The sequence below is a fragment of the Petromyzon marinus genome, chromosome 48 (assembly GCF_048934315.1).
Source record: "Petromyzon marinus isolate PM22_M1 ecotype Great Lakes invasive population chromosome 48, UKy_Petmar_22M1.pri1.0, whole genome shotgun sequence".
NCBI classification, from domain to species: domain Eukaryota; kingdom Metazoa; phylum Chordata; class Hyperoartia; order Petromyzontiformes; family Petromyzontidae; genus Petromyzon; species Petromyzon marinus.
The window spans coordinates 4,271,169-4,298,537 of NC_133714.1; the positions used below are offsets into that span (position 1 = coordinate 4,271,169).

Below are 27,369 nucleotides of genomic sequence, written 5' to 3' on the forward strand. Positions count from 1 at the left end.
AAGTATAGCATTTTTTTTCATTGAAAAAATAAATCATCAACTGGATAAAGTATTTTATTTTATTATATACTGATCACATTTCTCTGAAACAGGGTATTGCAGTGCTTGGAGTATTTATATAGTAGAAAGGGGGGTGGGGGTGGGGGAGATCTTAAAAAGTAAACTGCCAATAATTTTTTACTTTGGCAAAGGTGTGTTCAATTCATTCCTCCGATTTGCCTTCAGCCTCACTACTTGGCAGACGATGTGAAAATAGAACAAACATTAGGTCAGTGTTTATAAGAAGAAAATCAGTCTGATCTTAACAGCTTTCCAAAAGATGTTGTTTATATGGCTTCCAGTAGGGCTTGAGATATATCAGATTATACTGCAATAACATGACCAGAGAGTGTTTATTGGTGTCTCACAAATTCCTAGGAATTGCACAGGCAACAGTGCCAATTGGACAGACTCACATTTACCATCCATGTTAACAAACCTTTAATGGTAAGAAGTAATTATAAAATAATTCCTTAAGTAATTCCTGCTGAAACGAGTGCTGTGTTGCTCAATTGTATAGGAAATTCCGAATTATATAGCAGGGGGACAGGCATCCATCAGAAAAGCATAGCCGATTTCCCATAACGGTACTTATTTTATCGACAGCCTGGATAGTCATGCAGCCAGCTATCGGTACAAGAAAGTCGTAGCGTTTTGAGGATTATATGTGTTATTGATAGCAACGTGTTTCTTATCATCGAGTTTTGCATGCGTATATTCAGCTTGCCCTGTTGTAGTAAAAGGTAAAAAGGTACTGCCCTGAAAGTGCTTTCTTATGCTGCTGGTAGAATGGCCTCCACCAGGGGGTCATGCTGACCAAACGTCTTGGGAAGGCGTGGTGTAACCCACACTTTACCCCACCGCACGTGATGTGCCAATTAACTAGCTAGTCCCTTACGATTCGATGAACTGTCATGATCAGAGTCGCGATTCAACAATTTGGTCGTTTTGTTTGTACTGGTTTTTGTTTTTTTTCCGCCCTGCACTTTTCTCGTTCAGCTAGGCTGAATGTAACGTTTCCATTCACTTGCATGGGATTTTCATAATGGATAATAAGCGATTATCACGTTTACAGGTTAATGAGTTTTGAGTGTTGTGAACGTAAGATTTCCGTTTAGATTATGTTGCCGCTTTAAATTTCCACATGATAAGCCACTTTGTTGAGCTATCATATGTGGCCAGGTCTCTTCTGAAAAATAAGCTAATAGCGCTCCGTTTCACCCAGTAAAATACACATGGAAAGTTATTTTTGTGATTTTCTTGCCTTTTATATACTTTGCACTCCTATCGTATTTTCGTTATATTTGTTGTAACTTTCTGACCCGCACCTATTGGACATCTTTGAAAAAGAGCTCTTATAGGTTGTTGGATTTTTACTGCTGGGTGGACAGAGGCGGCGGGCGGGGGGGATTATAAGAAATGTACTCACGCCAGGAGATGGAATTGAACCGGTGACCTGGATTGCAAATGTGCTGGTGCTAACCATTACACCATGGTTAGCACCACTGACAGTTCCCCAAGTGTTAGAGTGCAAATTAAAGTGGTGTAGCTGAGAGAGGTCTTTATTTAAACCTATTACCTTAATCCATTGACTTCCAAGATACTCTCAAACAAATCTCATTTTGGTTTTGGCAACATGTGGACCTGCTACTGTCAGCCAACTTCGTGAGTGTATATATATGAATATACTGTAAACGTGAACTTAAGTTGTAATGGTAGCAGGCACGGTTGACTTTTTATCGGCTTTAGTATCGCACTCCGAAGTATTTGAATTACTTCTTTAGCTGATGACGGAGATTGTGTATTTTTTTAGTTTTTAAGTAATTCAGGAATTGAGGCTGATGCTGCTGTATGTGTGAAAAGCAATACATCGGCAGGGTATACTTTTTTGGGACCCACATTTCAAAACGTTGGTTTTCAGATATTGTTTTTTTTTATAATAAGCATAGATTCTTACTATGTTTGTGCAAAAAAATAAACAACCCTTCTTGCCCTTCCAGAAGACAAATAAAATAAACTTTGCATCTCTCGCTTATGGTCACTATGACATGATGAACTTCATAACCACGTGCAAGAGCTTTCACAAAACAATCTGTTTTGCAAGGGAAATCTGGCATATCCCCATCCATAGCTTACGATATATAGCCTCGAATATAATAATAGGCTTTTTTGTTGTCTGGATATTTTGACTGAATTTTGCATACATGCGTTTGCTCTTTTATAAGTCCGATTTAAAGAGAGAGAAAAAAAAAATCGGTCATTCATGTACCCTTTTAAATGTTTAGTCCAGCTCAAGTATACCATGACACAGCTTCGTGTTGAGAAGGAACTTGATTTTCTTTACGCTGTTCATCAGTCACCACTACGTAATGCATTGTTTCTCTTGGCGCTCTATATGGACATTAAAGTGGTGCTGAAGATGAGATGGTCGCTGTTCCAGGTGGTAGTGCTATATTAGTCCCGACAGACTTTTTGGCAGAAAACTACAGAACGCGAGGCGGTTGCAGGGAAAAAAAAAAACTGGGTCGATGCAGCACTGAAGACTGCTTTATATGGGCAGAATGTTTTTAGCGGTTTTTTTTTGTGTTGAAAACTGCGCGTTTATTACAGGCCAAGTGCATTGTTATGCAGACGTGTAAATGTAGCTCATTTAAATGGCTCACATGTCCCTCCGGGTTGGGGCCGGGGGGGGGGGGGGATCACTTCAAGTGACTTATGCCTCCGACGCCGTGGGGGGAAGGTGGTGGAGTCCCCACTTTTCAAACTGATTTAGAGTCTTAACTCGACAGGCCTTGCAAACCCGTACTATTTGTGAGTCGCGCAAATGTATATCTCGCGTATTTTGAGCGCAAATTGAAATTCAACGTACACACACTCTTGTCCCGTGAGACGCAAGTCGTCGGCCATTGCCGCGCGCGTGTGGGTTGTACATTTAAAGGAAGGCACTTAAATTTTGATTTAAAGCTTTCGTGACTGCAGTAATTCATATTCTTAGTTCTTTCGGTAAAGTCACGTTGAAGGGAAACAACAAAATAATAAAATATATATAAAACAATAAATAAATACACCGTTTAAAAATAAATAAATTTATGCAAAACGACACACCTGAAGACGACCGTTTGTGTTGTGGTCGAAACGTCGTGAGGATTTTTATTGTTATATATATATTTTATTATTTTGTTGTTTCCCTTCAACGTGACTTTACCGAAAGAACTGAGAATAGGAAGGCACTTGTCAGGAAACAAATGGGGTCTTGCGTATACAAGACCTCGGCTATACATCCTGGGCTGTTAAACGCAAATTTTAAGCTTTGTTTCGAGGAAAAAAAAACAAAGAAAATGTGAAAGCCACGGCCGCAGCACTCTTGTGACAACGATTCGCGTAAAGTGAGAGAGGCGTCGCAATGATGTCACCATAGTGCTGTGATGGAGGATCTGACCGTCACTTGAAGGGTTTTGTTTTGCAATTATAAATATTTAAAGTCGGTTATCAAACAAGATTGGGAGTTTTTTTGTGTGTGTTGAATCTTCCTATATCTTCAGTCCGACAGTACAATGGTTATTTATTTATTTCAATATATTCAATTGCATCATAAATATTTTGTTGAGAATTATGACTCGGTAAAGTGTGAGCACACCAGGGTTACGTAAATACCTTTGTATTAAACATTGCAAAGGATAGCACGAGACAAATTGGCGTAACTGTATTTAATGCCAAAAGCCGCTTCAGTGTTGAAAAAATTTCCATGCTCAAATGAGCCGTTGGGCAGTGCTCATTTCTTAGCGGTTCTCAGTGAGTGGTGGATGATATTTAACCATTTAAAAAGCACAGACCAATCTGGTCAGAGAACAACCGATGTTGTCTAGGAGTGGTCAATGTCTCGTGCTCATTTTGTCGATCCCAGAGGGGATGAACTTGGATAGGCAGGGTTTACACTTGTCCTTCTCTTGTCGTGTCCCAGAGGATGTCCGCTGGTGGAAATTACATGATGAAATCAGCTCGTGTACAGGTACTGCGTCGATTATTTCATCGCAGGAACATGAGAGATGGCAGCGGCTTTGGGAAGCCTTCATCCAGCAGTGAATTAACCATGACTGATTCTGATAATGATGATCTCGTCACTGGTCTCTCACACTTTTGCAACTAAGCCATATTCCCTTTTTGGAAACCCAGCTGGAGTCGCAAAGCAGTGGCAAGGAAGCAGAGCGATGCGTACTGGTATTTACCCAGAGTGATAGGAGGAGCACGTAGATCGGGTTGCAAATGCAATGAAAGGTCACCCTAGCAGCATTGTTAGAAAAAGTGGGCTTGGGCTAGAAGGGATGAAGGCCAGTGGACAGCACTTGTGTCAGTGCTTACCAGCATAGAGAACCTCGCCCCGAGAGGATGACCGCTGGTGGAGAGAGAGCGACGAGATATCGTGCAGAAGTGAGATGGACTCTTGCCATCACAGGATCACAAGGGACGGTGATGGAATGGACAGACAGTGGTAAAGGTTGACATGAGCAGAGATGTTGTGCTGGAGTGAAATTGCTTCGAGTCAAAAGTCCCGATTGTAGGGCAAGCCCATTGTTCTGAAACCTGTGGCTCTGGATCCGCATGAAGGACTGCAGTGCGGCTTTTGAAATTGGAAACAAAATGGCTCTTGTTGTTTTGGTTGCCGACCCCGTCGGGTAGCCAGATCGGTTTGGAAGGTGAGCGGCAACTGAGGAGGAATCCAACGTGAGCGTTTTTTTTTCCACTGGGTGTTGCGTTCATGTCATGGAGATTTGAGTTGGGGCCAGTAGCCAGGTGCGGTTCAGTTGTCCCACCAACTGTGTTTGGCTTTGCTTTTAGCATTTGTTTGAGTTTGCACTCCGCTTCCCCTACTGCTAAGGCAATTTCCTGCGATTTATTTGAACGGGATGATTTGAACTGCGCACGCTAGCAGCAGACATTCGATGTAGGGTCTTGGCTCTGTGTGATGTGCGTGCGTGTGTGTTCGGATTTTTTTCCCCCAATTGATCCTCTGGATATTTAACGTGTTAAAAATAGCATTTTACAGTCCTCCGTGACATACAGCCATATTAACTATTAACTGTTAATGCCAAGCAATTGGTGTGGTTAATGGACAGGCCTTTAGAGGTAGTGATTTTCTTATAAACGCTTTTTTTATTGCCATTCATATTACGAGCAGCCACTAACATTTCATCTTTGATTTTAGCCCGCTTCATAAATAAGCCCGCGATGAATACTATTTCCATTGCACCACGACCATGATGAGGACGTTGTTAGAAGAGCTTGTACTGCTAATTAAAAACCAAGCCCAACTTGAATGACCCAAACGAGTGCAAACAAACACGAGAGAGTGGGCTTTGTTATTTCAGTGATGTAGTTTTCCCAGCCTTTGTGCCAACACAGGGCTGTACGAGGGGACAGGCTCTTCATTGGCTGCCTCTGAAAATTATCACCACACACTCCAACCTTAACTCTTAAAGAAGCGGTCCTTAAATTTTGACTTAAAACTTTCGTGACTGCAGGAATTCATATTTTCTTGGTTCTTTCGGTAAAGTCACGTAGATAGAAAATAAAATAAAAATAAAAGATAATACAATAAAATAAAAATAATTGATTGAAAATAATAAAAGCCAAAACCCCACGACATTTCAATCGCAACACAAGCAGTCTGCATGAGTCCTGATGCGATTGTTTTTAATTTATTGTTTATAATTTTTACTTAATTTTTATTTTTCATATTTAATTTTCTATCTACGTGACTTTCCCGAAAGAACCAAGAATAAGCGGTCCGTAACGCGTGGGTCACCCCCCCTCCCCCTCCCTTGGGGTGGCGGGGGGGGCAGTTCAGACTATGGTTTGGTTACCATGCAGGATAAATTTTGAACGTACTCGGGGCAATATCAGTCAGTGCCACGTTGCGTCAAAATAAGACATTACACATCCTGAAACAAATACCTTGTTAACACCTCGTTGACTAGAAGTGTGGACATCTGATCTCTATTGTATTGTGGCCTAGATAACCTGGGGGGGGTTCATGAGGACCAATGTTTTAAATTAAGGGGCTGCCATACCAAGTGGTTAAAAATTTGTATCTACAAGCTTTCACACAAGGCAATATTGATTGGTAAGTGAGCTGTTAAGAAGTTGCTCTTTCTGTTGTTGAGTTGTTAGCAAGTAAGGCTTCATTGAGCAGCGCTGAAGTATTTAATTGCGTCCAATGTCGGGAAATTCCAGGATTAGCTTGATCATCAGCTTACCAGTGCGATGGTCATGTTTTGTAAATTGTGTAATCGACACACACGACCAAGCGGATATATCTGCATAATTAGCTTTGCCAGTCTTGATAATAACGTGCTTGAAAATGTTCCTGCATACGCACACACCTTGACAGTTTCACTCTTCGTAAGAGCATGGCAACTCGTGAACTTTAAGTTGTTGACAGCTCAGGAACTGCTTGCGGATTGCGGGTGAACTGCCGAGACCTCAATGTCGGCGATCCAATCAACGGCTTATTGTCCATCTCCCCCAGCCCTTGTCACCTGACCACCACCGCCAAGGCACTGTGAAGTCAGGGCATTCGTTGCGCCGCGTTTAAATGGCGGGTAGGCTGGCGCACGCGCGTGGAGGTTAGCGGGATCGCCTCCCCTCAGGTCGAAACCCAATCCAGGGCGCAGAGATGCAGTTGCGTGCCCATCGCTGCAGCGCGCACAAAGCGTGCGGTTGTTGAGCCCCGATGTCCGGTTTCGCTCGCCAACTTCAAAGATTCCGCGGCGGCACCCCCCACCCCCTTTTTGCGGGATCGATACCCGTGCTCGTTGCTCACCTGTGTCGTGCCGCTTGACCAAATCGATGGCTCGCTCGTCAATCCATTGGCGCTGTTGTGCTAAGAAGGCTTAGTTGGAGCCTTTGTTGTAAAGAAAACATGCGCGGTCTGAAGAAGACTTAATTTGAAATATATACGGCTTGAGTCTGTTTTTTCCGGCTTGCTTTCATGATCACTCCGAATTGTCAGACTTGGCTGAAACAGAGCCGGTGTTCCCTATGGTATCTCGGTGGACATTTGAACATATCCCCATGCCTGATCTATGACCAATGCATACTGAAGCGTTCCCTTGCGATGTACGTCGGAGGGGAATTAACCGGGCCAGTCCCAGAAACAGTTGTGATGTCACGGGGTGACTGTACCTTCCTTCACCCACCTGGCCATGTTGATAACAAGAGAGAAGAGGCCTTTAAGGTTAATGAAATGAATGCCAACGCAACTTGCCATCCCATGGTTACAAAGGCAACACTCGTCCTGGAAAATTCTGCTCTTAGTTTCATCCACCACCTCCTTTAGGCATCCCCTTGTTTTTGCTGACCTCTATGTTGGCACTACAGGTTCCTGTCCTTATCCATCTCCATGGCCTACAACTGCCTTTTTCTCACATTAAATCAACATGGCAAAATATCACGCATGATGTTGACTACAATGTATCTCAGTCCCAACCATTGCCCGAATCTGTCGTCACAAGATTCCTGCCTGGCAAATGGGCCCACCTTACTGGGGTCAGACACTAGGGTGTACTTGGGGAGAAGGAAGAGTGAAAATGCGAAAAGGGAATGGATGGGGTGGAAGGTGGGGGGGTGTGCGAGGGACAACTCTGGAACCCAAGTCCGCCCACTCGGAATGGTTTTGGCACAGGCCTGGATCTGGCGCACTTAAAACTTTTTGTTGAAACATGGGAATAGTGTATTTCTTTCTGTTTAAAACATTTATTTGTAAGGGCATTTTTATTGGTGGAGGATTGGCGCATTTGAAAACAGGGTTGCCCTAGTTATATCATTGCAAGCTGCTCTGGCTCAGTGACCTTGTAAGGAGAGCCCGAAGACAGTCGTTTAAAAAAAACTGCTGAGCGGCATTGTTTTTTTTGTGTGTGTGTGTGGCTCTCGGATTCCGTTGTAGGCGGAACAAAGGCTTGGGGGAGGTTAACTTGTGCTGAACTTGCAAAGCTTTTGTCGTGACCTTTTAAAAGCGAGTAACAGGCTGTAATTAATTAGGATTGCAGTGGCGTTATTGAGATTGCTCATTCTTATGGAGGGAGTTCGGGGATTGCTCGAGTGTTTTCAGTTTGAGGCCGCTTGGCACTGTTAAAACACAGCCTTGCAGCTTTATACAGTGAAGCGCTGCAGTTGCTGATTATTGAAATAAATCAATTAATATATTTATCGGTATTGCAACATTTAATGTAATAAAAAATTGTATGCAATTTTCATATAATTTACTTAAATTAGCAGCTTCCACACACAAGGTTTATAAGTAGATATACACCGTTATTGACGATATCCTCCTTGCAATCACTTTTCACTGTCGTGCTGGTCCAATTGATTGACCGATTATTTCAAGAAATTTCAATTATTTCTTGCAACGTATTAGCCAGTTTAACACATTCGGCACCAATGTAGCGTTCCAACGTCTGTGAACATATTTTGTTTTTGTACAGTGAAATCACATGACAGTTTTGGGGCAACATTCATTATTGTTACACTCGAGAGCTTGCTGATGCATTAGCTTTGTCTTAAAGGTTTTGCATACGGACCCAGTTCCTGTGGCTTGTGGGCCATTGCTGGCCGAGGATTCGTGGGATGGATTTTCTGCACTGCCATTCCCATTGCCCACATTCACACGCTTTCTGTTGGTCAGTCCCCACTGATGCATAACGCACTTCAAATAGTCCGCAAGAGCCAGGGCTGACTTCTAATCTGGCAGGGTTGTTGGGGGCCTTTTCTATTTGGTTGACATCGTGAGAGAAACGAGACCTGCGGTTTCCACAGTGCTTCGCAGCAATTGCCAGCTTGCAAATTGTTCACGGCTACCCGAGAGCTTTTCCGTTCTAAAAAACTGTAATCGATGGTTAACTTTGATAACGCCGGCAGCGGCAAAGAAATCGTGGAAGCTGTGTCCCGGGCCGCTCAGGAATGAATGAACTCATTCGTTTGTCTTAGCTCCGGCTGTGGCTCCTACGTACGTAGGGGGAATTTGGCGAAGATGGATTTGTGCAAGTGTGCTCTGCCACCTGCATAAACAGGCGCCTGGTCGCCAGCCAAGAATTGACCAGCGCCGGTTGCATTCTGCACGTAGTTATATGCTACCGCTAAACATGGCAATATTTTTTTCGTACGCCCTTTCTGTTGTGCAGTAAAGAAATAACAGTCGAGGGTATTTGGCCCGTCCACCGCGCTTGAGCTACTACAGTTATCCATCTCTTGTATAGCGAGTCATGAATCTCAATGGGTTTTCAGCTGGCTAAATAAAGGGCAATGAATTGAACCTTATTCTTAAAGATAACCGTATCCCTAATAGTATATATCGACTGGACTTGCTCGAACTGTATCATTACTATAATTTACAGACAATAGTCAGTGTTCTTAAGTGGTTTCCCATTCCAATGAACACTGAGCGGTCCTTGTCTCTCCTGAGCTACTGCTAGAGAATTTACATATCTACAATGGGGACGATGAGTCACTATTGGACAACTGTTGCTTTCTCGCAAAGAGGTGGCACTCAACCTATCCTCTTCCTGGCAATAACTTTGTCCTCAGTGTAGTCATAACCGAACCGTAAACGCGTCTGTACGTTTGGCATTGGTTAATGGAAGCTTCATTTCACTCTTTGGAAAAGATGTGCTTCACATATGCCCCACCTTGTCTTTTCCATGTCAGAGCTATTGTCTCCACGTGGCTTTACAATCTATCTCGTGGCCCCACATGCGCTCCGCGTTTATCTTGTGTAGTCCTTTATGCGCCGAGATAAATATACGGTACTGGCTGTGGGGGTAACTTACTCACCTTAAGAAGACCACAAAGCTGTGGGTGTTTAGATAGGTGCCAAAGTGCACTCCTTTATCGGGCACAAAATTTACAAGCACCTTTGCTTCTGCTCATTGTATTGGTTCAAGTTATAACTGCAAGGTCTGTGTCCAGAAGGGTGTGAATGTAGCTAGTGTTTGCAGAAGTGTGGGGGGGGGGTTTAAAGGGTATTCTGCTATTGAGAGAAGTGCTGTGGTTTGCCAATAAAGATTACACAGTGGAAGGAAGTCATTGATGGTATCTGCTGGCTGCTGAAAAAAAACCTGAATTGCTTGACTCTGAGATTTTTTTTGCTTGAGTTGGACTTTATTTTATTTTGTTATCCTGTTTGCTTTATACTTTGACACACGCCTGCCACGGACGCACAATCCCCAATTGGGAATTGGCTGTCACAGACAAAGTTGGGCCAAGGAAGCATTGTTTTCTGACTTGGGAAAACACTGCAAGCACAACCCAATGTTTATGCCTGCGCAAAAAAAAACAACTAATCAGACCCTTACTTCACATATTGTTGGCATTCCTGAAAGTGCATTTTGACCCACTTATTAATAGCACCGCTTGGTTATTTGAAAACAACTATCCTCAGCTGTGAAACAAGCTGTTCACTTTTAATATTGAACATCGAGTTGTTATTCTTTATAGTTTAGTCAGGTCTGTCTTGCACTAGGGATTGCATCTCCGGGGTGGGGGGGGGCGAGGTGGGGATGAGCACGGAGCACCTGGTTCTATAGGAACTAAAAGTTGCACTGAAATCAAATTTTAAGGGACTGCCTACATCTGTAGCCAGAAACACCACATTCCGAATTGGCATTGCCGTACAATGGAAATATATGCATACATGGTTTCAGGCGATGGCCCTCTGTCAGAGCTGTTCTATGGTAGGACCACCGTTCTTCACCTGTTGTCTAATTAATGTAATGGACGAGATGGCATCGCAGCGATGAGTTGAATCTAACTGGGGAAGCTGCGAGTGTTATTCCTTCGTGACTGGGTTTTCTCTGGGTAACTCGGAGTCATCACAGATGCTCTTTAATGGGATTTTGCCCAACATGCCAATGCAGGACTCTCCTGAAAAATAGTATTTGGACTCTGTTAAGCTCTCCTGGGTCAATGAAGGGCCTTGTTTTTTTCGTCGCAAGTTATTGTTACCCACTTACAAAAACACTTGTTTGTACTCTGCCTATTGACTGAGCCTTGTTTAAATAAATCATTAAACTTTCGGTAGCTGTTTACAGTAGCATTTAAATGTAATTTACCGTTTCACATGCACCCAAAGTGCGTTATTGTTTAGGTCAGCGTAATTTATTTACATTTAAATTGAGGGAAAATAAACAAGCGGTGGTGTGCCAGCAATAATGGTGAGCGGGAGCACCGCTAACAGTTTTAAACAAAAAAGCGTCAAAATGTAATGTTTTATTTGTTTGACATGATCGCGCTAACTGTAATGTATATTGATTTCTCTCTTGCAGGGACTTGAGCTACAACCAGCTAACGACCGTAAATCCCGAAGCTTTGGATGGCCTCGTAAACCTACACGAAGTGTACGTATCGATCGCGCTTCAATATATCGGTCATGATTTATGCATAGAGATTCGCGCGCGTGCGTTAGAGTCATCCAATCAAGGGTCTATATCGGGCACTTGAAACACGACGACTGTTGGGAGCAGCAGGAGGTCGCGGGTTCGATCCCGACCCTGACGCCTGCTGTGTATTTGGAGTTTGCGTGCGTCTCTCTCTCTCTCTCCTCGTGATCGTGTGGATTTTTGTCCGGGTCCTCTGGTTTTAGCCCTCCACATTTAGAATCGACGTGCGTTTAGAGTATTTGGCCTGTAATGATACACCCCCTCCTCTCCAACCCTTACGATTCGATGAATTGTCATGATCAGTCACAATTCGATTAAACAATTTGGTCGTTTTGTTTGTACTGGTTTTTGGTATTTTCTGATTTGTACTTTTCACTCTCAAATTGCCTGAATGTAACATTTGCATTAATTTGCTTAATCCATAATAAGCGATTGTTACGTTTACAGGTTAATGAATTTTGAGTCTTGTGAATGTAATATTTCTGTTTAGATTACTTGACTGCTATAAATTTTCACGTGATGATAAGCCACTTCGTTGAGCTATCATTTGTGGCCACGTCGCTATACAGCTAAGTGAACCTTACCTAGTAAAATAAAAAAAATAGTTTAGTTTTAGCTACAGCCTATTAGCATGGGTCGCGACGTAGACACGGTTTGTCCGCCCGTCTGCCTCCGTCCCGTTGTTGCCTTGAGCAGCAGAGCATTCAGAATTGATTCACTCTTGCACGCCGATGCTCCCATGTGGTAGCTTAGCCAATCGGCGCCCACCTTTATGGAATGGACGGATCGCGCAACGGGGTGACGAATCGGCATTGCTCCTATTGAGCGCCTGTTCCTGCCACTTGCCCTCCGCCTCCTCTTGTGCCTTCAAACATCGACCCGGCCAACGTGTGTGTGTGTGCGCGCAACGCACAGCTCCCCGAGCGTGCAGCTCGTCAAATGATTTGCCACTTTGGCGGGAAGAATTGTCGCTCGATCGATGGCGGTGTTAGTCGTCAACGCATCGTTACATGGTTACAGTGCGACCGCGCGGGAGTATCACGTTAAGTCTTGATGCCGTACAGTGTTACACCAGACAGGTGCCACGGTGGCGAGATGTTAACTACCTCGCCTGGTATGCAGGATGTCGTGGGTTCGGTCCCGTCCCTGATGCCAGCTGCATATTTGAACTTCGCATTTTCTCCCCATGGTCGCTTGCATTTTTCTCAGGTTCCTCCGGTTTTTCCCTCCACAAATATAATCAATGTGTGTTTAGAATATTTGATTGCTATACATTTTTTCACGTGATAAGCAAATTTGTTGGGCTGTGATTTGTGGCCAGGTCGCTTCTGAAAAAAAGCTTTCTAGCTCCGCGGACCTTACCTTGTAAAATTAAAATCGTTAAGTCTAGTTGAGGTGGCGCGGGGGTAAAGCGAGTGGCTCGCAATCGGAATGTTGCAGATTCAAATCCTGGTTGGGGGTTGACTCAACTCACCATCCTTCTGGGTTCGATACAATGCATACCGATTTGTGGGGAGATCAATAAAGGTTGTCCTATGAATAGACTCGCCCCTGCCATAAAAATGTGGAATTTGCACCAGTGGCTCAGGGCTGTTAACAGGAGATGAGCACCATGCCTCAATGCCCGTTTGAACAAGGAATCGCTCTGACTTTACAATTGAGGCCCATGCCAAGCTCTTACCCCAAGGAGCGAAAGTTGTACACGCTCTGAAGAGAAATCACCAGAAAAAACAAGACCACAAAAGCGTTGTGACCACTTTGGATGCAATTTAAATTGAGCGCAGTTCCTCAATGCGCGTGGCATTCCAAGGTTGTATTGCTTTCAAATTCCGACAAAAAAACATTCCCAGCATCATTGTGCAGTCGATCCAGAAGTCGTTCAGTCAATGCACACGTACGATCGTGAAAACCACAGTTGAATATGGATCTGCATGTAGAGCCATTTGCCAATCTCCACTGCTGCATGCTGCATGAGGGTCTTCCCCACGCCATGCGGGTCGTGGTGGTTGTATGATTGTACGTTACCATGCTAGGCATTGTGGGTTGGTGAAGATAGGGAACGTAGACGCGGCAGTGTAAAGTGAAGTTCCATCAGTAGTTGCACTGCTTGCTGCTGTCCACCACATAGCGCCGCAGCCCGCGACACCTCTGTTGTGTATGGTGGTCACCCATCCGAGCAACAGCCCAGGTGGAAATCTGCTCAGCTTCCAAAATGTAATGAGATTGGGGGCACATTCCGGGTGATTTGGTCATAAGCGCTGCATATGTGTTGTATGCGAATGCATGTGAAAACCAGCTTGAAGCCCATTGAGATTCGTGCACTGTAGCGCGCATCGACCATCCATTCATAATCGGCAGCGGTGAAACGCAACGGCGCCGTGCTCCCATTTTGACTGCAAGCCAGCGGGGAGGAGTTTGAATGGGGCCCAAGCAGACGGGGCAGGAAGGGGAAGGAGGGGAAAGGCAGCCGGGGGGAAAGGGGGCGTTCATTTGAGCATGGTAAACCCCCCCTTCCCCCCCCCCCCCACTGGCTCTCGTGAGACAGGCGGGACAGCTGTGTGAATGCTAAGTGGAGGGGGCCCACGGTGGGTGGTGTGTGAAGCTGCGCCGTCCGCGTGAGGCTGCAGAGAGGAGAGAGCGGAATCGGGAGCCCGAAGCCCTTGCTCTGCTCGTGGGTTTGCGTCGCTCGCCTCCGTGCTGTCGCAGCGTTCGCGCAGTAAATAATAAGCGTGTAACGATACAGCTCCTCCTCCAACCCTTGCGATTCGATGAACTGTCATGATCAGAGTCACGATTCAACAATTTGGTCGTTTTGTTTGTACTGGTTTTTGGAATTTTCTGCGCTGCACTTTTCTTGTTAAACTAGCCTGAATGCAACGTTTCCATTCACTTGCATGTGATTTCCATAATCCATAATAAACGATTATCACGTTTACAGGTTAATGAGTTTTGAGTGTTGTGAACGTAAGATTTCCGTTTAGATTATATTGCCGCTATAAATTTCCACATGATAAGCCACTTTGTTGAGCTGTTATTTGTGTCCAGGTTGCTTCTAAAAAAGCTATATAGCTCAGTGGGCATTACCTGGTAAAATAAAACGTAGTTTAGTTTTAACTTAAATCCAAAAAGTAAATAAGTAAATGTGATATTTCGATTATAAAAAAAAAGTGAATTTCCAAAAAAAACATTTTATTGTGAAATGTTACCTTGGCAAACAATGTGCAATACCCGTTTGATCCGCAACCATAAACAGTGTTGTGTTTTGGAGTAATGTATTATATGCATTTGACATTGGTCATGTGCTCCACTTTATACTTACAATGTGATCGGTTTTAATTAGACCATGCTCTATTCATGAATGACTGAAATGTTTCTTTCTCAATCCTTACCCACACACATGCACACACATGTTTTTTTTAATATATATACATATACTGGCTTTCTAGATATAACAACGCTCATTTGGTAAACACCACAGTGGTATATTCTTGCAGCTGAACATTCAATTGCTAGTCAGTTGCCTGATTCCATAATTACTGTTGGTGCTCACTTGCAAAACAAAACGCACCGCTTTAATTGCATTAATATTTGAGTTTGAGGTGTTTAAATTTTGATTTAAAGCTTTCGTGACTGCAGTAATTCATATTCTTAGCTCTTTCGGTAAAGTCACGTTGAAGGGAAACAATAAAATAATAAAATATATATTTCAATTTTATTGTTATTATTTTATTGTTTCCCTTCAACGTGACTTTACCGAAAGAGCTAAGAATAAAAAAATATATCTTTTTTATTATTTTATTGTTTCCCTTCAACGTGACTTTACCGAAAGAGCTAAGAATATAAAAATTTGAGGTGTTTCTGTCGTTGTAGCACAAACTACGGCCTAATGTGCGTTGTTGAAATTGTCCATTGCAGGAAGTTGAATCACAACCACCTCTCGGAAGTTCCCGACCTTGGAAGTGCAACAGGCAGCGTCGCCACGCTCTCGCTGTAAGTGCATGCTTCTCGTTTAACGTATTGTTGCGTCTAAATGCTCGTCTTATGCATCGCACATACACGTGGCTACTTCAGTGAACCTGTGCAGTAAGTCACGGGTTAGGTGAATGCAAAACTAAATATTAAAATTTCTGTAAATTCAATAAACATACACCACAATAAAATAAAGTAATATTGGTCTAGCAACCTTAATTTCATCTACATTTAAGCAGCAAGACTCGAGAGAGGTCTTGACTCTGATCTTGTTTAATGCCTGCAGTCCGAGACAAACAGCCTCCATGAATATACTAATTGCGGTCCAGCAAAATTGTACAACTGTGGGACTAATTAAACACGTTTTCTGATATGTTTTCATTAGAAAATATACATCATATAACCCGTGAACCAATGTAAGTAGATACAAACACTTTTGCTACTCCGAACCTTATGCAACAACACTTGTGTGGAATGAATTCATGTTAGTAATACCGGTTTAGAGAGGATAAGACGGGCAAAAAAACCTTCCACCTGCACATCTAGCACCATTATAGTTTCTTTTAGTTCTATCCGCAATTTCCAGGACGTGTCTTGGTGGTGAAACAGGTTTGTGATGACCTTTACGTCTGTTTATTGGATATCCATGCAAGCCTGTAATTTAAAGATTTGAAGTCGGCGGGCCTGTGGTTATGTAATGTCAGCGGATGAAATGGATATGATCCTCCCGTGCTGTGAAAATGGGGCTGCCTGAATGAATTACAAATTGAGCCCCCCTCCCCCCCTTTTCACTCCGCGAAACAGGTAATCGCAAGGTGCTGCTGATGTTGTTAAACATGTCAGCGTGCCGAACACACATAATTAATGGAAGCTGCAACTCCACATTATCAAGCATTTTCTATGTCGGGGTTTTTTTTTTGCTTGCTCGGCTGTCTTGCTAAGGAGTATTGTCGGGGGTCATTTGAGTTTTGTCAGACATTAGCAATGAACTTTTTTTTATTATACCAGGTAAGGCCCATTGAGCTATATAGCTCTCTTTCAGAAGCGACCTGGCCACAAATGATTGCTCAACGAAGTGGCTTATCAAGTGGAAATGTATAGCAGCCAAATACTCTAAATCCATGTTTCTATATGTGGAGGGAAAAACCGGAGGACCCAGAGAAAAATCCATGCGATCACGGGGAAGGAGAAATACCAACTCCTAATATACAGGCGTCCGGGTCAGATCAAATCCACCACCTCCGCCACGCCAGGCGAGGTAGTTAAGATCTCGCCATTGTGGTGCCCCTGTATAAGCCATGTTGGTGGGGGGGGGTATGTACAGTTTTAGTTTCAGAAGAACTCTGGTGCTGTGCTTAGAGCTGGCTCGTGTGGGGGGAGCTCAAATTGCCACTGGGGGACAACCCAGTCTATCGTTTGTCTGGTGTCGATCAAAGTTATAGCAGTTTGACACGTAGACTTTCGTGGCCAATATTATTAATGTATCAAGAGTTTTGGGTTAGATCGCGTATGTATAAATGTATCGTTAACCCACCACCACCCGACACAGCCAACCAGTCAGGTTTGTCACGTAAACCTTACTGGTTGGCTGTGACAAACCTTACTGGTTGGCTGTGTCGGGTGGTGGTGGGTTAATGAGCCATTTATACTTACGCGATCTAACTCAGAAACCTTTATTATCAAAAGTTCTACCACTTTGTGGAAATCGACAGCGGTTGTCCAAGGTAGTGAATTGCTCCTACCTGTCGTCGTATGGAATTTTCCCAACGGGGCACAGAGCTGTCGGCGGAAATGGACGCGCGCTTTGGATATGAGCGGAGAGACTTGACATGATCGGTGAAGAACGGTGTTTGTGTTTGAGTGTGAAAAGGCATACGTAAACCTTTTTATTAAGTGTTCCTGCAAATCAGAAACATGAAGGGCTTCTGGGGAACAGTATGTTCTCATATTTGCTAACTTAGGATAACATTGGAAGCTGTAAACAGTGTTTAATAGGACCCAGTGGATGTATGGTTTACAGCCTATGAAAGGGGAGGGCCTTCATGCAGTTTGGCCTGAGCAGAGGCTGCAGGGTGTCCGATAACAGTCCAGTGGAATAATTGTCTACATTTGGTTATTTACCAGGCCTATAGCCACCACATACCTTTGCAAAGAGTTTGTCTTGGAACTTTAAAAGGGGGACGAACTGCTGTGTTCTTAGCAAGCATTTTACGAGGTACGTCTGAATATCCTACATTGCTGCATGGTGAATAGTTTATTGGGATTATAAAGATTTACATGGAGTGCAAGTTGGCAGTAAAAGTAGGACATCTGGGTGGCAGTTAAGGGTGGATTTTTGCAGCTGATGTCTAGATTAATTCCACAAATTAAAACAAATTAAAAATACTTTTTTCAGCTAAGAGACCCCACTCTTTTTTGAGAATAAGTAAATGTTGCCAACGTTGATGAAATAGCCTCTGCTTGTTGCCTAGTTCTAGATGTTCCAAAGTCAACACATTTTTGTAAATGGATATCCCTTCTGTAGATTTCAACTAATTCAAGTGAATTCCAAAAGTGGATGGTCACACACAGCACAACTGTGCCAAGTTTTGGGCAGCTTGTGTGCCGAGAAATTGGAGTTTTCAGACACGGCAAGAATGTTTTAAGCAAGGTGTTTCAGAATCTTGAAAAATGAATTTACAGTGTTTGGCAGAGCGTCCAAAATTTATTTAAGTTTCAGCACTTGCAGCATTGCATCTGCTACAGTTTAATCAGTGTCGGCAAGGAGTATGGGCCTCCGTGATGAAGCAGCTGCGTGTGTTTGAAGTTTGACATGCGGTAACTCGCCTTTGAGAGCTTCCCTTAACCCTCATTAATTGGCCCCGATTGTCAAACATGTGGACCTGACAATGAACACTGAAATTAACGAGAGCATTCCCTTTCCTAAATTCTGACATTGTAGTTCTGTCGCAGGCCACAACCTTATTTGTACATGTGTAGTATTCCATTTAGTAATAGGTTTTTACCCTTTTAGCTGGCACAAAAACTGACACCTTTATACAAGGGATCATGTTTGCAAATAACCACAACACAAGCAGTCAAAAATGTTGTGGTTATTGCAAACATGATCCCTTGTATAAAGGTGTCAGTTTTTGTGCCAGCTAAAAGGGTAAAAACCTATTACTATATCTTGTTATTGGCAAAGGAGGTCTAATAAAGTATTCCATTCGTTATATTGTATTGTCCTGTGCCATGGTACACCCGATCCTTGGCATTCGAACTGCACTACCCCCAGATCTTTAAAAAAAATGGTCTTGATGGCCTCACACCTGATTTGGAGTGAAGCCTTTCATTAAATACCAAAACCAGTTCACCTTAATGCTGAAGCAGAACATAAAAACTGTGGTTGAGTATTTCCAAAGAGAACGACATTGATAAATAACATGGTCACTGATAAGGGGCGTTAAACTCTTGCAGACTGTTACATTGTATGAATGGTTCAGTGTTAGGTAATCAAATGGCAACAAAACCCACTGTTATGACACCACTGTATCAGTTTTCTACTGCCCGATTGTCGGCATTGCTGCATTCGGGCAATAGAAAACTGATGGCTCAATCGCGTGTTTTTTTTTAAAGATTAACTTTTCTCAGTTCAGCATCTTACTTATACCACTGAATCAGAGCATGTGTTTTGTTCTCCAGCACAACGGATGTTGAGCCCAAGGTCCAAACTGTATTCTCGCATAGGCCAAAGAACTCGCAGTGCTGTTGTGCGTGCCAGTCATGGCACATGAATGCACTTTGCACCGTAAAAAAAAAACAACAAGAGTCTGTAAAGGAAAAGCACGTAGCCCAAATGCCACGGGACTCGGCGGAGTTTTCTCACCTAATGGCATTCAATAAAATATGTAGTAGAGTGGCAGAGTTGCAGGTGCCGAGCAAATTTTTTGTTAAGATGGAAACACGTTTAGTGACTTGCACAATAAGACAAAAAAAAACAACAAAAATAAACAAGAAATTTGAACAAACAGGAACATTTGGATCTTGTTAAATTATGTACGGTTCTGTGTGTGTGTGTGTGTTCCCGGGACGGCTTAAGTGTGAAAATATTTACAGTGTGGTGGTGTGACAGCTGGTTACAATCACTCCCATGGAACACATATGCGGTTGATTGTTTTAAATAGGAAAAGACTACTGCTCTAAAGTTTGCTTTATTGTCATACAGATACATATTATTTTCCTACCAGGTAAGAGAGCTCACTTATCAAGCAGTCTATTTTTACACACTCTTATTGAACTTGCCGTGTTGTCTGTATATATTCTTTGGAATCTTTGACGCTTTAATATCTTCGGATCTACGAAGCCTAACGAGCTGAAATTTTCAGCGCAGACTCGCCTCGCGTGCCAATTCAAGATTTCATTAAAAAAAAAACGGTCCAGTTCCCGGCCATGGTGGTCCTATTCGTGGTTTTAACTAAATTTTACTAATTAATAATCGTACATTTTACACCCCCCCCCCCCTCTTTTTTTGAAATTGCGAATGGTCGCGCCCACCTACGACGGGAAACGTCTTGCTGGCCAGCCCATGACCAATGAAAGGGGCGCTTAGATCACCGCCCGTCATGGCGCCGGAGCGGCCGCTGTGCTGCACTCTTCCTTAGCGCGAGAGCAACAAGTACACACAAACTATTAGGTAATTTTAAAAAAAAACCTAGATTTTCAATGCACACACACTTTTATTTGCACTCAAAAGTAGAAAGTGAATTATTTTGACCCCCAGAGATTGCATTGCAAATTAATAGATGATTAATTGTTTTGTTTTACACTTATGATGATAGCCAACTATAGGGATACAGAAAACAAATGCCTTTTAAAATGAGTGTGTTTTCTGACAAGAACACCGAGTTAGTTGGCATGATGCATCATTTAAATTAATGGCGACCAGTGGCTCTCGATTAATGCTAACATGGGCAGCTAGAGATGGTGCAAGCACAAAGGGATAACCCAAGAATAGATGAAACAAAGGAATCATGGCACTCGTGCAGAAATACAAAGTGGCTGAAAATGACCTTACATGGCAATTGGTTACTTTATAGAGATATATTGCAAGAAGCAGATGAGAACGATGGTGGCAAGGATGAGAACGCTGTGAATTTCCATATACCACTGGGTTTAATACAGGCCAGGGCTAATGTATTTACCCCCAGAGAGGGGCCCTAATTCCCACCTGAGTAAACATCACCCACATCAATACTGTCACTGTGCCTGCAGTTGGAGCAGATTTCACAAAGCCGCTTTGAGAGAGAGAGCGCGAGCGTGTGAGCGAGCAAGCGAGGGGAGATGTGGTCGGTTTGTGCAAGTGTCTTTGTGTTTGTCTAGGTGCGTGTGTGTCCGCGTGTGCGGTAGTGTAGCGGTTTGCGTGCTGCGCTACGAACCCAGCCACCCGAGATCGCGGACAACACCAGTGACGATTATTTGAACCGGTCCTGGGCCTCCCCTAGGTCGACTTGGCCTCGAATGAGTACCTGGTGCGGTGTGTAAAAATATCGCCACTGAGGAGGCAAAGGCGGCTGAGCTTGGTGTTGGCCACCCACCCCCTCGTGCCGGCCTTCATTGGTGCTCGCTAACAGCACTTGCCCCAACAGTCGATTAAGCCTATGTGGGGCATCTTTGTCTTGATGTGTGCGTGTGCATCTACTCGTGTGCATCAGCATTTGCATTCTTGCTGTGCAGTTTGCGCACGTGCATGCAAGCATTCTATCCTCTCGTGTCCCTTATATCCCCATTTGGACGACAGAGACTGGTATGCATTGCAGATGGTCCGCACTGACTTAGTATGGCTGGAGGCCAACGCATTTGATGTGCGCATTCTGCAAACGAATGCCAGTGCAAAGGATCCGCTACCTGCCTGAAATAAGGCAGGCTTCTAGAGTTTCATTATGCAGAGCTCAGCTCGGGTCCTATTTAATGTTCATGGGACAGGCCTTGGCGTTATCCCCGTTAGTCCAGCGACCAATGGGAAGACCTGAAGCTAGATGGTGACATACTGTTTGGGCATCTCTTGGAGTTGGCCACGTATTGTGTGGCAGCTGGGATGTGGAGAAAGTGAGAAGGCATTGGCGAGGTGAGATGGCATCGTTGGCTTCGTCCATGATGGCAATCCTGATCTTGCCTTAATTGACACATATCATATTCTCCGGATTGTAAGAGTCACATCTTGGGCCATGTGGCAATACAAAAATAAATAAAATGTTATGAGGTCATAGTCAACCACCTACCGGATTGTATGATACGCCCCCAACTTTTGCTTTAAAATACGTGGCGGGGCGCAGTGGAAATTGCTTCTGAATCCAGAGTGTATGGTGACAAAGCTTCAGAATCATTTGCAACAGTGAGAGGCGCACATCTTATATAAAAAAAAAACACGCAAGATCCAGGTCCGATTTAACACAGTACATAAAATTTGTGATCTGATCCCATTTGTGAAGGATGTGATCCCTGACATGCAATATCCCGGCGTCTACATAATATACTATGTCTGCGGCAGTAGTTACATTGGGGAAACTAAGCGACATGTCTCGGACCGTGTTCGTGAACACAAGGCAGATCTGAAACACGATAGGACCAGTAACTCGGCCATGGCTTATCATAATCTTAATGCAGTGGGCTCACACGAGATTGATTTTCGAAGACGAAGGTACTTTGCAAACCCACTGGCTATCAACAAAGATTCGTTCATGAAGCCATCCATATATAAACAGACAGACACAATTTCAACCGAGAAGATGAGTACAAATTTAGCAATCATTGGAAGGACGTTATCAACCAGTTTAAGTCATAACTGGCTGTGATGTTCCCATCCTGCCACCTTCCGATGTTGTTATTTTCGGCTCTCCAATTTTACATTAACAGGTTAAATTTCTCACACCAACACAGCCACCTTTGCGCGCCGTACCTCGACGTGGCGGTGGCTCTGCGATCTCCCATTAACATGCTAATCTGTCATATTAACATAGCCACCTCGGCGCGCTCACCGTGGAGGCTGCTCACCGATCTTACATGAACATGCTAATTTTTACCTGGCAGTCCTTTAATTGGTGGAAACCCACCGCCAATCGCGGTCCCTGCCCATCACTTACATTAACATTAGCTGCCCCACCCATGCTGCTGACATTTGGGCTACGCCTGATCGAAACGTTGTAGTTTTTTGTTATCGTCTTTGAACCTATCTACGTGACTTTACCGAAAGATCCAAATAATATAACTGAAGAGGTGTTTGCTTTTGGGTTTACGTCTTATTTGTTTTGATTGTACGTCTTTGGGCGCAGCGTGTGTGTGGCACGCGCTCGCTCGCACGTGCACACAAAACTTGGCCAAACTCATTTGGGCCTGCTCCGGCCCACGTTAAATGTTTCAGCCACGCATGTAAGCCTCCTTTTTCTAGATAACTCCTTGTCGTTGAGGTCATACAGGATGATGGAAGTTTGGTTTCCAGTGGAAGAATGTAAAATCTGCATGAGTAGGCTCATAACTATTCAGCACCCCCCCCCCCCCCGCCGCTGCCCCCGCAACATGATCATGAAGCATTTTCACTCTTCATGTTTACGAGTCGATTCAACTCTCGATATTTTTTACGTAGTTTCACTGTCTCGTTCACAATTATTCTTGTTTTTTTGTCTTTTTTTGTACAGTGTCATTCACCCCCTTAATATTTACATTTGCATAAATCGTCTGTTAGTCGATGCTTCCACACACAATTCAACACATCTCTCGTCAGCGTGACCATTTCAACCGTCGCACCTTCGCATGCCCACGGTAAATACGCAAATGATTCTCAAAGTGCCTTCGCTTCCCCCCTGTGCGAGCTGCTGCGATTGTTTGAACGTGGTCGTGTATAGGCTGACGGTGCCCTTGTGTGCTTATCGCTTGCCTGCTTGCATGCAGGCAGCACAACCGGATCCGAGCCATTGCGGCAAAGGACTTCCACAAGTATTCGTCGCTGGAGTCTTTGGAGCTAAGCAACAACCACATCACGGAGTTAAAGGCTGGCTCCTTTCCAGAGGGCATGCGCCTGAAGCACCTGTGAGTATATAGACCCCACTGTTCTCATCAACACCCTGTAAATATTTGCCACACGGTTAAGGTGCGTACGTGTGACGTTGAACGTCTTTCACACCGTACGTAGCCAACCGTGTTAATCGGAGGTGCCGGGGAAGGACAATAAACTAAACGCAACAAAAAGCAGTTCTTAAAGAAATGCGTTTTCAATCTAGATTTAAAAGTACATCGCTCCCGTGGCTTCCTAATGTCGAAAGGAAGAGCGTTCCAGACGGCCTCAGAGGTGCATCTGAAATCGTGCAATGCGGTGACGGTCTTTGTCCAATGAGCTCTCAAGCGCAGGGTGCAAATGATCTCAGCTCGGTCACCAGTGGCCATACTATAGTTTATCTCGTCTTTGTATGATTTTGTTGTTAATGTCTCTTAACTTTTTTCAATATTATTTTTTCCCCATCCCTGGTCTCCTTTGCAAAAAAGAGATGTTTGTCTCAATGGACTCTCAGCTGGTCATAAATAAAATTCATTTACATGTGCGTGTGTGTGCTCTGTTCTGGTGCGGTGTGTAAACATCGCCACTAGGCAGACAAAGGCGGCCGGGCATTGTGCTGGCCACCCACTCACTGGTGCGCCGTATCGTCCTTCATAGGTGCTCGCTTAACAGCACATGCCCCAACAGTGTTAAGGCTATACAGGGGATCTTTGTTTGGTAAACAATGAAATACTAATTAAGACCAGATGACAATGGATTGAGATATCTTATTATTAAAAATGTGGGTGCACTACGCTGGACATCTTTACAGCCAGGTGAATATTCTTAGCTCTTTCGGTAAAGTCACGTTATATATATTTTATTATTATTTTATTATTATTTTATTGTTTCCCTTTAACGTGACTTTACCGAAAGAGCTAAGAATATGAATTATTGCAGTCACGAAAGCTTTAAATCAAAATTTAGCCAGGTGAATAGTTGTACAGGGCAGTTGAGAATAATGGAACATCACCTTTACATATGCTGGGTTTAAATGGGGTTGTAGATTTTAAGTTTGTTTTCGTTTAGTCACTATCACCTATTATTAATCCACTGCTGGATGATGGCCACCCAAAGCCATCACCACCTCTCATGATCCTCGAATAAAATAATCCACCGAGCGCCTGCACTTGAACGGATTTATTCATTCCTTCTCCGTGGTTGGATGTCCTTTCCATAAAATGCATTTATTGGCTGCCGCGATCTCACCATTACTATTCTGGACCATAGGCTGTCATCCATTCTTTGCGACAATTCCTGCCAAAAACCCAAAATACGTTTTTTGACAGTTTGAATCGTGTCATTAACCTCAGCTTGTTCCTTAATCCGCATTTCACTGTTTCCGTGTTTCGCACTGTAAAACTTAAACGAATACAACTTATAAAGGATCGCTGACCTTCGTATCATCATTCCCACAGAAACTTGAATGGCAACAAGATTTCTCTGTTGGAGTTGGGCTGCCTGGACAACCTCTCACAATCTCTGTTGAGTCTCAAGTTGAACAAGAACCGGATAACGTCCCTGGCCCCCAAGCTGTTCAAGCTACCTCACCTGCAGCACCTGTGAGTCCTAAATATCTGTACACTGTGTGTCCAAGGATGTATTGTGTGAGTTCCCAGTGCAGTAGTGCAGGCCAGGCAAGTGAACTCTGCAAAGTACATATTACTTGCTGACCCACCCATACTGGACATCTGTGAAAAAGTGCTGCATAGCTCATCGAATTCCTCCAGTGTAAATAAAGATTCTGATAATAGGGAAACAGTACATAAGATGGTAATGGAACTGTTATTGCTGTTTTTTGGGTCTGAATGTTAGACTCTAAAATCCGGGGAGGAGTGGATGTTATGCACCACAGAAATGATAATGCTGAGATGGATCTTGGATCACAAGACAGGGTAACGTCAAATATTTAGAGAGGAAGAAGGCAAGAGTGGTGGGACCCATCTATCTCGGACAAGATTAAAGAAACTAAAATTAAACTAAACCTTTTTATATTACCAGATAAGGCCCACTGAGCTATATAGCCCTTTTTTCAGAAGCGACCTGGCCACAAATGATAGCTCAACAAAGTGGCTTATCACCATGTGGAAATTTATAGCATCCAAATGTGGAGGGAAAGACCGAAGGACCCGGAGAAACATCCATGTGACCACGAGGAGAACATGCAAACTCCAAATATTCTGGCATCAGGGTCGGGATCGAACCCACAACCTCCTGCATACCAGGCGAGGTAGTTAACATCTCGCCACCGTTGCGCCCCGAAGTCTACTCACATGGCTGGGAATACAACACGAGACGAAGAATAATGTATTTAGCAGGGAACAGGGACGCACCCGAGCGTAGACTGAGAGGTGGGCTTAGAATGAGGTGACTCAAAGTGGTGAGCGAGGATGTGACAGACTGTGGAGTGGATGTGGATTTGATGGTCCAGAACAGGATAAAGAAAGGCAGGAAGGCAGATCCTTCATGAGTTGGGAAAAATTCTAGGAGGAAGAGAATAGGAAATCTATCAGTGAAGCCACCCAATCCTGCTACTGTCCATAGTCATGGGTTAGTGTGAAAATTCCCTTTAAAATAAAATATGGATTTTTTTGTTTTTTAAACAGGACGTATGATTTGTGTGGTGGCAGTTACGCCACATTTAAAAGCGGCGTGTGAAGTGGCCATCGGCCAACAGGTAGCCGAGCGTGGTGTTTTATTTGATTAATTTCACGCTGTCAGAATCGCCCAAATGGCCGTTCCTGTATCCCGCTGAAGCGAAACTCCCCCACGAGGCATGCACCCCGCCTCTCTGTGACCTCCAGCCTTTAACCTCGAGCTCCACACGGTCACGTGACCGCCGGTTAATCGCGATATGAATAGCCTTAGCAGATGTCGCAGCACACGTGAACCAATGCCTTCTCCGTATGTTGGGCTTTTATTTTGGAATCCGTCGGCTAGTAAAACTTATCTTTCAGTAAAAAAAATTTGAGCAAAACCTCCATTACCTCTTTTCCTGTGAACAATTGCACATCAATCTTTTGGCGTGTTTTTTTTATGTATTTTGTGTAATATTTAAAAGCTTGTTATAACATCTGGCAGATGTATTCATTGCACCGTGATGCATCTTAGCGGAATTTATTTCCATTGGAACGTTTACCTCAATTACATTCGAGTTATTACTGAATATTTACTTTACTTTTTACTAGACAGCTTGCATGTTCGTTCTTCTAAAATTACTCAATTACAATAGGTCCCGGTGCATTTTATTTAACATATCTGTTATCTATCCATAATATGTATGTTGAATTTCTCATGGGTATAAACAACCATTTTAAATGAATATTAACATCTTTGCATGTTCATCATGAACACTGCCTCACAACAGAAATATTTGAAAGGCCAATTTTGTTGGAAATTGGCCTTAAGAATAAAAACATGAACCTACTTTGTATTTTCCTCTGGTATGTTTTGGAAGTCTAAATGATGCACATGGTGAGTTTTGAGATGGTTTTTGTTTTAATTGTACCCTACTGCCAATGCTTTTGTTTCCTTTTGCAAAACACTCTAAATCATCTGATAATATGTCCACTATTCATTTGTGTTTGATAATCAAGTCTGTTCGTCTTCAAATCTGTAATGCCGTTCTTTCTTTTGGCCTATTGTTTTGCAAGTGGTTGCGGTAAAAAAAAAAACTAGCACAGTCATTCCCAGGTCTTGGAATGCCTCTTTGTGTCCATGCTATAAGTATTTACATGGCTTGGCACTCCTTCGTCCGCTTGATAAGAGTTGGAAAGTTGTGAAGGCGTGCCAAGGTTAATACAAATATCAAATGGGAAGGGGTTCTCCGTGCTCAAATGAGCATGGGGTGGCACATGCATCTCCATT

General features: G+C 43.5%; 1 protein-coding gene across 3 annotated transcripts in view; it reads left to right on the forward strand.

The window, feature by feature from the left end:
* LOC116952672 (leucine-rich repeats and immunoglobulin-like domains protein 3) overlaps positions 1-27,369 on the forward strand; it is a 73,861-nt gene that overhangs the window by 11,534 nt on the left and 34,958 nt on the right. For all 3 annotated transcript variants that reach the window (XM_032972241.2, XM_032972242.2, XM_032972243.2), the window contains 4 exons: positions 11,355-11,426; positions 15,384-15,458; positions 23,361-23,498; positions 24,921-25,064. In XM_032972241.2, coding sequence (XP_032828132.2) covers positions 11,355-11,426; positions 15,384-15,458; positions 23,361-23,498; positions 24,921-25,064 — 429 coding nt within the window. The remainder of the gene's footprint in view (positions 1-11,354; positions 11,427-15,383; positions 15,459-23,360; positions 23,499-24,920; positions 25,065-27,369) is intronic.